Genomic DNA, 12029 nt, shown 5'->3' on the forward strand with positions numbered 1-12029 from the left:
CATCTGAAAAATATGTTATCGGAGCAAGTATAGCATAATGTAGCCACCACAGTAGCCTGACCATATTTTCTTTGTACTGGCATGACTATAAAATAATTCATTTGGAATAAATTAGCCCCAATTCCCCAATTCATTTTACGTGATTTAACCCCAGTTCAATATGGATTACTATAGTGAATTGAGGTAAGGCAAGAACGCAGTTTGCTCAATAATGGTATTTAGTTCACTTCTATCCAAAAGGTCTTTCATATTGCATATTTAACGTCAAGAACTGTGATTAACATCAAATTAAGGACCATGTGAGGCGTAACAATGAGCACAGAGATTAAAGACAAATATAAAGTATAGCACTGTCTTTATGGGTGTAGCATTTTCCTCTACATACAATATTTATTTTAACACAATGCGTTTATCTTGTCAGACAAAGAGAGAGAGAGATGTCAAAAGAACAAAAAGAGCAAATATCACACAGTAGTTTCAATATTTTCAATAATCTCCACAATGGATTTGGAAGGGGACAGTAGGGTGCAATCATCCTGATCCCATAGACTTCCCGGACTCGAGTGTCCATCAGTGCTAAGTTCATCCTCTTCCTCAGACTCTTCCTCACAGGACTCCAGATAGTGTCCTCCCAATGCGTTGATCCCTGAGTCCTCGGAGTTGGAGGGCGAAGAGCAGTGGCCCATTTTTGGACCTTTAACAGTCTCTTCAACAGTCTGCTGCTGTTTCTGTGGTGTCAGAGAGGCGGGATTTGGAGGTGGAGTGGGAGGGGCCTCCGTGTGAACTGGGGGCCGCTGAACGTAGCACATCTTGCCGTTGATGCGTTTGACAATGTAGTCATCGATAAACAGTTCAGCAATATTGCAGTATTTGGGAGATTCTGGACAAGGTGGAGGCAGGAAACGGGGGGAGATGCGGAGGAAGCGCTCAGTCAGAGAGATGGACAGATTGATGGTGTCGGTGCAGTCAGATGGAGCGGCCGGAACAGGTGTGCTGGGTAGCTGAGCGACATTGGTCATGGGCTGGTAGACATATTTACCTGTACAGACAGAGTAAAAGGAGATCATTAGCTGGATGTGTTAGAAAGCACATACTAATTTGAGCATTACAATTTTATTACCTCATCAACACTGAAGCAAGCAGTAAATTTAAGCTGAGGCTTTGGGAATATTTAGGTAGCAAAACTTTAAAGGAATAGTTTAATAAAATTTGCTGAAAATGTGCTCACCTTCAGGCCATCATGTAGATGAGTTTGTTTCTCCATCGGAACAGATTTGGAGAAATTTAGTATTACATAATTTGCTCACTAATGGATCCTCTGCAGTGAATGGGTGCCGTCAGACTGAGAGTGCAAACCAATAATACACTACTAATCCACAGGATTTCACTCTAGAAACAAATAAACCAATAAGGTGTGCTTGATCTGTGCCTACTTCTCTCCTGATTCAGATGAGATTACTTTTTCACTGGAGAGAGCAATATTATCGATAGATGACTCGTTTGAAGTAACAGCTTCTGAATGATTGATTTGTTTCTTACATGCAGCTTTTCACTTCACAAGATGTTAACTGATGGACTAGAGTCATGTGAATTACTTGTGGATTATTGTGATGTTTTATCAGCTGTTTGGACTCATTCTGACAGCAGATACCCATTCACTGAAGAGGATCCATTAGTGAGCAATTGATGTGATGCTAAATGTCTCTAAATCTGTTCTGACAGAGAAACAAACTCATCTACATCTTGGATGGCCCCTGGGTGAGTAAATATTCAGCAAATTTTTATTTTTGGGTGAACGGTTCCTTTAAGTATAACTGAGTTATCCAGAAAAAAAAAAGAAAATATGGATTGCATTAAAACTCACAGGATGCTTCATTATGTACAGTCTCTTGCAGTGCACTGCAGTATTAGTGCCAGACCTCTGGTCTGAATGTCATCATCATTTACAAATCAATCCGTTTTGTTTTCATTAAAGCACACACCAGTATCTCACACAGAGAAAGTTATTCAAAAACCTGTGGCGACGAAATGCCGATGAAAACTACTGGCACACACCAGTTTAGTTCATCTTTGGATTTGCTGTCATGAAAGACAGATCAAAAATCTAAAATTGTCAAATGTAATTCATTGAAACATATTTCATTACATAACAAAAAACCTGTGCACATTCAGAATAGTCAGAGATAAAAATGAATAATCCAAATATTATGCTGTAATCCACTGAGGTTGTATTACAGTGCAGCAATACTACTTTCACAGAATGAATTAACAGGGCTTATTCTACACGTTGTAGCATTTTATTTTTTATCACAATCCACTAAGAATGTCAGATAATGTTTCTTGCAACTAAAAGAATCATGATTTAGTTATAAGATTCAAAGGAAAACCATCATATTGTAGCTATAATATGTCTATGCAAAAATAACCTCTGTTGTGATTGGTTAACCTCTCTGCGTATGAAATGAGAAACAGCCCCACAGCCAGTTGCTGAATGTTGAATAGACTTTGATATGTATATTTGGATGTTTTTATTTTCTTTTTTATTAAGGGGCAAAGTTTATTTTTTAACCAAAAAAAAAAAAAACACACACACACTGAGTGTGTTGTCCATTCACACCAAAAGCTACAATTGATCTAATATGTGAAATAAATGTTTAATCTGTAGGCTGTATGGTTGTAACCCTAACTGATGCTGTGTATCTTTTTATTTGTTAAACAACCATGTTGGAAGTCATACAACATGTACATATTCCACAATGACAATGTCAAGATTTATTGTGAGATAATGGTTCAGGGAGCTTGAGGAATCATTTTCACGCATGAATTGGCCACCACAGATTCCTGAGCTTAGCCCCACTGAAAGTCTTTGGTACACTCTAAAAATTTATCCAACCGCTGGGTTGAGCCTGTTGGGTCATATATTGGGTTGTTTTTTCCAGTGTTGGGTAGCTTTTGTGTCATCCAGCCATTGGGTTTAGTGGCTGGGTCAATCTCAGCCCATCACCTGTTCGGCAACACAAGAATCAGCTCTATTTTGAAAGGGATAACAGAGAACGGTTGAAAAAACTTGAATTAAAACATTACTTTTAAATTGTACGTTTTTATTTCTAAAATGCTTGTTAAACAAGTTTAAATGTATGTAATATTGTAATGTAATCTATGCTAATCAAAATACAGTAAATTCAATTTGTCTTATGTTTTTGTCAATGGGTGTTCTTGCTTATTAATAAATGTTCATCTTTTGATCATTACTGTTGCCTCAAGTAATTATGTGTGTGATTTCTCATTTCCAACCCATTTTAAGCCAGCAATATAGTAACAGTTGAGTTAAATAAAACAACCCAGCATGTTGGGTCAAACAAACCCAGCATGCATTCTGTCCAATATTAAACCAGTGCTGGGTTGCCAAATAACCCAGAAATTATTGTGTTTAACCTAGCATTTTTAGAGTGTATGTGTTGGAGTGTGTTAGCTTTACAGAGTGATTCGGCTCTTCCATTGTCAATACAAGATCTCAGCCAAACATTATTGCAACTCTCGATGGAAATAAATGGTGTGATGTTGCTTAACATTCTCAAAACAATGCCACAATGAATGCACAATGTTATCAAAGCTAAAGGTGGTCCAAAGAAATATTCAAGAGTGCAACTTTTTTGGACAGACATTGTAAAATCGACTCTAGCACATACCAAAGACTTTCAATGGGGTCAAGCTCAGGACTCTTGAGGTGGCCAATCTTTCATCATTTGAGCCTGATGAATCTTGACATCTGGATTCATCTTGGAATATGGGCATGAGTACGTCTTCCAACATTGTAGTTTGAGAAATAAAAAGCTAAATCACTGCATCAGCTAGGGTCAGTCAACCAGAAACATATAATCACTGCAATAATCATTAAATCTTAAAATTCCAAGTATTTGCTTATTTGAATCTAGACGGTGAGATTTTTTTGGCCAGGCAGTGTATATCGAAAGTTTGATCAAGGGGGATTTGTTTGTCCCATTTGTCATTTTGTGATTCAGGAGGGCGCTCATGCTCCCCTTTGTTGAAAAATTGTCAAAATGAAAAGTCCAGAGAGGGAGGGACATATGGCATCATACAGCTCATTTCCGTTCCGTTCCACACAACTGGCAGAATTCAGCCGGGGTGTGATCAGGACATCTATGACAACACTAATCTCCTTTTATCTAAGGCTCAGATCAACATACTCATTCACTCATGGCCTTTGACAGTAAGTCTCTTGTCTCATGTCTCTTTGTCTAAGCGTCTTTCTCACATGCTCAGTCTCCATCTTTCTCTTTCACAAAAGCATCCCCTGAATTATAAAGAAGTCAGCTCTACAGAGATAACATATGACAGCAACCCCATCCATCCCATTTACTTCCCCAGAATGGATTTATAGGGGACACTTAGGAAAGTATAAGACAGCAACTGTCAAATATCTTGTGTCTGGTGCTGCAAACAGATGACTGTGCCAGGGTTTAACTAAAAGTAGCAAAACTACTAACTAAACCACATTTTAAAACAGCATGAGAGCAGCTTTTCCAGTATTTGAGACAGTGTATAAAAATATGTAACAATATAATAATAATAATATAGTATATTTTCAATACAAAGAATTCCAAGTAATTCCACACAGAGCTGCAAAAATGACTAAAACGCTGTATTATGCATGCCAGGCCAGTAGATGGTGATGTCACTTTGTAAAGAAACTCACTCATAACTATAGACTGAACGTGTATACGCATGACGTCACCATTTTCACAAATTCACATTTTTATAGTTAAAGCTGCAGTCTGTAAGTTTTGAATTATAGTTAGGAATTATTTTCCTTGCGTGGGTTGTGCGCCGGCACGGCTCCAGCGCGGATGAATCTAATGTTTTGAGGAGTATGTGTGTGCCTATAAATCTGCCACCTGCAGCATCCTCACATGGGATAGCCTAGTAGCCGGGACAACTTCTTTATGTTTACAGAAGTGACGTAATGACGCAGCGACATGCTCGAATTTCCCACGAAAACCTACCCGTACCACTCAAATTAGAAAACATTATTATAAGCTGACCGTTGTGAATCGGGCTAAAGGCGATAGTTTCGAACACTGGCTGGTTATGTACTTGCTCAAATATTGATTTCGGATCATTTTTAACCCAAAAAAGTTACGGACTGCAGCTTTAATACTGAGATGATAACAGTATCACTTTCAGAAACTTTGAAACTGAAAAATTTTCCATTCCAAACAAAGATCAAAGCAGAAGAGTCACGCATGTCTGAGCAACACACAGCGGTGTTTTGTTAATGAACGATTTGCGTTTTTGAATTTTGAATCATTTGAGTCAATGATTCAGTGGCCCATTCATAAGGACAGGCACTTGTTTCATTCTTGAATGAATCAGCTGTCTGAACGAATCGTTTGAAGGCATGCTTCAATGATTCATTAATTAGGATTTACTTCATAGTAGCTTATCTTTGCATTTTTTCCAACATTTCATATTTGTATATTAAAAATATATATTTTTTAAAACACAGAGCTCACAACATTATTTATGCTGTTATAATTTTCCATGCAGTGTAAATGCATTCATGCTATATTTAAGCTACATTGAACTGTGTAAATGTTATAATTTTGCATGGTGTAAATGCATTCGTGCTATATTTAAGCTACATTGAACTGTGTAAATGTTATAATTTTGCATGCAGTGTAAATGCATTCATGCTATATTTAAGCTACATTGAACTGTCTGTGTAACTGCATCTGAATGCTGCTCAAGTCACTTCTGTTTCTTCTGCAGTGGAAAGATCGATTTTGTAGATACTGATTTCATATGATTGGTAACAGCCCCATATTATCTTATTATATTAAGTGAAATTATTAATAAAATGTAAGAATTTGATATGAAAGATGATGCATGCATTTAATACAGTTAGGGAAAATTCCCCTTTAAATAGGTCAAAAATGACCTGGAAATCAATTTGAATAAATTTTTGTATGCAGTATTAAGTCATATAAAACATAATTTCCCAACAACAAAATTGTGGCCAGTGAAAATGCTGAGTGGCTAGTAAATTTGGAGAACCACTAGCCACAGTGGCCGGTGAGCAAAAAAGTTAATGTCATGCCCTGTTAATAAACATATCTTGCTGAGAAAAGCAAAGACAACAAAAGAAACACAAAAGCAAAATAAACTCATTACATTCTAATGAGATTCCAAACATGTCCTGTGAAATGTGCAAATGAAGCAAATTGCAGGGGTGGCGACAATCTCAACTCAGCGGAACACCATTATTTCGCTGTACTTTTCTCATGTGCAATCAACAATAGAGGCTCCACTTGTACGATATGGCATTCATTTACAGACTTCTTTAGGTTCTTTGTTTCATAAATCTGTTGGACAAAGGACCGGATCTCCAAGCCAGAACAGAGCTCACAGAGGAAATCAATGTTTGACAGCTGGAGCTGCAGGCACAGCGCCAGAAACAGGAGGCTTCCTTCTCTATGTTTCACACATGGCCACATAACATCACTAAGCAGCACGTACACGCCTCAAGCACAGACGCCACTCTTACAGCTTCTGCTCTCTCACCACAGCCCTGGATTTGCTCAAAGTATGACTGTATAGTGTCAAACCCAAACACAGCTGAGCAAAGCTGACTGTATCACGTGTGGTGCTGCGGAACAGCAATATTAATAAATCATCACAATGTACACCATAACACAGCGATGTCCCGATGGGGCTCTCACTACACCCTAAGAAGAGGTAAGACACAATAAAGAATTTTTCTACAATGGAAACAGAACTGCATTTGAAAGGATTTAGGGGATTTAAGTTTTTTGGCATTGAGCACAATCTCAGTACTCATTCAGTGGGGTCAGTAAATTTTTTAAATGTTTTTAAAAGAAACGTCTCTTATGCTCACAAAGGCTGCATTTATTTGATTTAAAAAAATACAGTATAAAGATAGTAATATTGTGAAATAATATTACAATATAAAATCATTGTTTTCTATTTGAATATATTGTAAAATATCATTTATTCCTGTGATGGCAAAGCTGAATTTTCAGCATAATTACACCAGTCTTCAGTTTGACATGATTATTCTAATATGCTGATTGCTCAAGAAACATTTCTTATTATTATTAATGTTGAAAACAGTTCTGCTGCTTAATATTTTAGTGAAAAGCCATGATACATTTTTTCATATGTTTTGATAAATAGAAGGCTCAAAACAACAGCATTTATTTGAAATAGATATCTTTTATAAGATAAAAAATGTCTTTACTGTCACTTTTGATCAATTTAATGCATCCTTGCTGAATAACAGTTTTAATTTATTTCAGAAAAAAACTTGAAACGGTAGTGTACTAAAGCGAAAGATCTGTAGATCTTTCATAAAATGATGAGTGCTCCACCTGATAATGAGCCACACATGGGGTTGTGAATAGCAGTTACCAGTTGTGCTAGGTGTAATTTCAAAAGTCTGCAACACAGTTATGCATCAGAGCTCCAGGATTTCCAGCCATGAATTATTTAACTGAACAGGCATACTAAACAATACAAATCGAGGTGAGCATGTTGTGTTTGTAATTTTATGGTACATTTAGTGCTTTTCAATGGCGCACCATGGATTTGCTCAAAGTATGACTGTATAGTGTCAAACCCAAACACAGCTGAGCAAAGCTGACTGTATCACGTGTGGTGCTGCGGAACAGCAATATTAATAAATCATCACAATGTACACCATAACACAGCGATGTCCCGATGGGGCTCTCACTACACCCTAAGAAGAGGTAAGACACAATAAAGAATTTTTCTACAATGGAAACAGAACTGCATTTGAAAGGATTTAGGGGATTTAAGTTTTTTGGCATTGAGCACAATCTCAGTACTCATTCAGTGGGGTCAGTAAATTTTTTAAATGTTTTTAAAAGAAACGTCTCTTATGCTCACAAAGGCTGCATTTATTTGATTTAAAAAAATACAGTATAAAGATAGTAATATTGTGAAATAATATTACAATATAAAATCATTGTTTTCTATTTGAATATATTGTAAAATATCATTTATTCCTGTGATGGCAAAGCTGAATTTTCAGCATAATTACACCAGTCTTCAGTTTGACATGATTATTCTAATATGCTGATTGCTCAAGAAACATTTCTTATTATTATTAATGTTGAAAACAGTTCTGCTGCTTAATATTTTAGTGAAAAGCCATGATACATTTTTTCATATGTTTTGATAAATAGAAGGCTCAAAACAACAGCATTTATTTGAAATAGATATCTTTTATAAGATAAAAAATGTCTTTACTGTCACTTTTGATCAATTTAATGCATCCTTGCTGAATAACAGTTTTAATTTATTTCAGAAAAAAACTTGAAACGGTAGTGTACTAAAGCGAAAGATCTGTAGATCTTTCATAAAATGATGAGTGCTCCACCTGATAATGAGCCACACATGGGGTTGTGAATAGCAGTTACCAGTTGTGCTAGGTGTAATTTCAAAAGTCTGCAACACAGTTATGCATCAGAGCTCCAGGATTTCCAGCCATGAATTATTTAACTGAACAGGCATACTAAACAATACAAATCGAGGTGAGCATGTTGTGTTTGTAATTTTATGGTACATTTAGTGCTTTTCAATGGCGCACCAGTCAGTAGTTATATCACAGGGAAAGTGTGCTGGCTGATAAACCACGAGCACGCATTAACATAATGCTTTGTCTCTATTGCAATAACGCTAGATTAAAGCTGTCATAATGTGCACAGACTGATAAAGGACATACACGTATTTAAGAAACACTTGAGTGTCTCCCACCATCCTATAGTCCAAATTCATGATTTTGCAACTTCATATCTCATGTGTGCATTAATGAAAAGTAAAAACTATTACACTATCACAATGTATGCTAACAATGATGAAGCAGTCATAAAACAAAGGCTGCATAACTGCATTTGTAGACCAGTATTACATTGTTTTATTACAATTTGTGATGATTACAGACATGCTTTTATCGATCAAATAAATACATAAATAGAGTACCCTTTCTGTGCTGTATAAGTAATCACAATCAGTTACACCAAAAATAAGCTGGAAAAGAATGGGCTTAATCTAAAATATAGAGGAAATCAAAAATCTCTGGGTTGAAAGTACTCTAAGGGCCATTGAGGATAATATTCTTTTATTATTTGATGGCTGAACTCAAAGTTCAGTTCCCCTGACGGAAGTGTCATGAGAGGGTATTAAATATGGTTTGATCAGTTCACACAGTTCTAAAGGCCTCACGCTGACATTTACCTCCCTTAAACACAATGAAAGCTTTTACAATCACTCAGGAGCTGAACTCAGTCAAAGGGACGTGAACTAGAGGAAGTGAACATCCTGCTAAAGAAGCGGAGCTGTCGCTTCCTGTGTATACGTTGATGGCTGGTAGATCCAGGGTCATGTCAAGCTAACGACTGGAGAATATAGCGGTGGTGTCAAGGTTGTGGGGTGAGGTCTGCTTTGATAAAGTCAAATATAAAGGTTGGCTGACACATCTTGCTTACTAAGAAATTCTCAGAAACATATGAAGTCATATAATGCTGAAAAAGCATCCAAGCGACACCAGACAGCAGTTTCTGATGACAGCACAAGCTCATAAATGTTCCCAAAGCAGCTGACAATAAATAAGAAAAACAGATCGTGCGATCATACACACAGCGCATGGTATTTATCAAATAGATGTCATCTTTGAAACCCTAGATTCATAAAAATAGTGAAGAAAATGAAATCGTGTGCATGTATTCACTATATAACCTAGTTTTCCTGCAAGATGATCGACAGCAGAATATTTCTTTCTGCTACATATATAAAATGTTTGGGCAGTGATCTTTAATCATACTGTCATCTGCATTATTATCCCTTTGTTGTTGATTTTTGTGTGACGTGAATGATACTACTCCTCAGAGTAGTAGACACTTATTGTTTTATCAGGTGATGTATTATAAATAGAATAGAGTGGAATAGAATGCATTTGCGTGTCAGAAGGTGGCCACTTACAGTGACACCAGCCCAGATGGCAGCACCAGTGCAGTTTGAAACACTTTCCGTGGCTGTGTGTCGCGCAGATGGACAGTCCATCACAGGGGAGAAAGTCCGGCCTGCCTGCACAGCTTTTGGCCAGAGCTTGAGCTTCATCTAACTTATCACTCTTCAAAGCCTTCTGAGCTCCGGTGTAAGCCATGGTTACTGTAAGAGGAAAGACATGCAATGAAAATACACTGTCGAGCTGAGTGTTACCTACTGACGTAACATGCATTACAAATTGGAAAGTTTTAGTCTAAAATGTTAAGGAATAAAATGTATTTAGGACACACTTTATATGAAAGTGTCCATACCAAATGAAAAACTGTTTTTAATTTCACATTTTATTTTACAGTATTATATAATATTACCATGTGATATTATATGTAAAATATTACTGTATCAAAAATAAATGAAGAACAGCAGAGTGTTAGTCTCAAATAATATTTGGAGTTTGGTTTTACTTACCTTATTCAGGTTTGAGCACTTACAGCTGATGATGATTTCCGGCCATCACACAATATCTGCATTAAACTTCCCACAACATCTGCATTAAAATCCCTGTAGTCGTACGGAATATGAAGAATGACATGTTTCCCATTTAAACTGACAAATGGCTTCTCGATGCGGATAATCCTTGGGTTTTCATAGATTTCCAGAGAAATATCAATTCAACGAGTAAAAACAACGGTAGCTGCCAGATCTCTATTGAGGAACAATAGTGCATGTGAAGGGTCCTGGAGCGTTCGCTATTTAAAGAGGGAAAAAAAGCTAATCAAAGAAGCACAGACTGAAACTTATGTGAAACAAGAGCCCGGTGGCGCGTGAACTCCTCGCGCTGCTGTTGCGGGACTGAGAGCTGCTCGCCTCGCACGCTGACAGATATACTATACTGCACACAGCGGCAGTGGCGACACGTGACCAGCAGACGGCGCTATAATCTCCGGAGAGCCATTACAAAGGTTTTCTCATTTACATAATTGTATTGTAAGGTGTACAATGAAACAAAGAACGAGCTTTAGAAAGATATTCTAAAATAATAATATAATAAAAATATAAATTAAAAAAATTATAATTTTACACTGATCCTTGGTAGGTAATTATTATAGTGGTCAAAACAGAGCAAATGTATGAAATGTTGATAGGTTTTCGGCACTCTGTGAACATTTAAAACAATGCCGTAAAAATGTATCGTTTAATAATATATTAGTGAATCTAAGTACTGATGCAAAATTCTGATCGCTCTATGTATATGTACAAATAATGTGGTCTTCATAGTTTGATTTCTACACCATCTTTGGACATAGTTCAAAGGGGTGAACACAGGGGTTTAGTGTTGTTTAATTAAACAGCCTAAAACACATTTGGGCAGCAGCACAGAAGTAATAGCAATTAACTTATCCCTTGCAGCAAAGCACAAATCACATCATACACACTACACCTCACAGACCAGCTATTCCACACAGATCCTCAAAGCCAAATTAATTAAAAAGTTTTCCTCAAACTGAATGAACAGCCATATAAATGATAAAAAGCACATTAACAGGTCATTCATCATACAGTTCAAAACTCAGTCAGTCTGGAGTCAGTAAAATGCAAAATAAAAAAAGACTTTAGCAAGGATGTATGAAATTGATCAAAAACTGACCATTAAGGTACCGTACTACAATCTGCTGCCATCATATAGTTGGAAAAATAATACTGTAACCTAAAAATTATTTGACTGTAAAACAAACCTTTTTTTAGCCATGGCTGTTGCCTTCCTTATTCCGCTGTTGACTCCGGTGATCGTGAAGGAATGGCCTACCATGGGAAAGTAATTAACAGTTTAGCAGGGACGCGGGAAGTAGGGGTGCTGAGGGGGCTGCAGCCCCCCATTTTCACATGGTTGCAAATGCAACGCCAAGTTTATTCATTTAAATTTATTCAGTTTTAGCATTTAATAATTTATTTGTAATGATCTT

At 36.8% G+C, this 12029-nt stretch overlaps 1 protein-coding gene across 2 annotated transcripts; it reads right to left on the reverse strand.

The window, feature by feature from the left end:
• Positions 1-336: 336 nt before the first annotated feature.
• LOC107749877 (UPF0524 protein C3orf70 homolog B) lies at positions 337-11851 on the reverse strand. 2 transcript variants are annotated; one of them, XM_016565094.1, is made up of 4 exons: positions 11802-11851; positions 10534-10626; positions 10042-10230; positions 337-1039 (listed from the first exon to the last, which is right to left on the reverse strand). In XM_016565094.1, exons 3-4 carry the CDS (start codon positions 10223-10225, stop codon positions 465-467), a joined length of 759 nt encoding a protein of 252 aa, XP_016420580.1. In that variant the 5' UTR covers positions 10226-10230; positions 10534-10626; positions 11802-11851; the 3' UTR covers positions 337-464. The 2 variants fall into 2 exon arrangements, with proteins under 2 accessions (XP_016420580.1, XP_016420578.1); XM_016565092.1 differs by lacking the exon at positions 11802-11851 and having other exon boundaries at positions 10534-11010.
• Between the last annotated feature and the right edge of the window lie 178 nt (positions 11852-12029).

The sequence above is a fragment of the Sinocyclocheilus rhinocerous genome, unplaced genomic scaffold, assembly GCF_001515625.1.
Source record: "Sinocyclocheilus rhinocerous isolate Xijiao unplaced genomic scaffold, SAMN03320098_v1.1 scaffold1473, whole genome shotgun sequence".
Lineage (NCBI taxonomy): Eukaryota > Metazoa > Chordata > Actinopteri > Cypriniformes > Cyprinidae > Sinocyclocheilus > Sinocyclocheilus rhinocerous.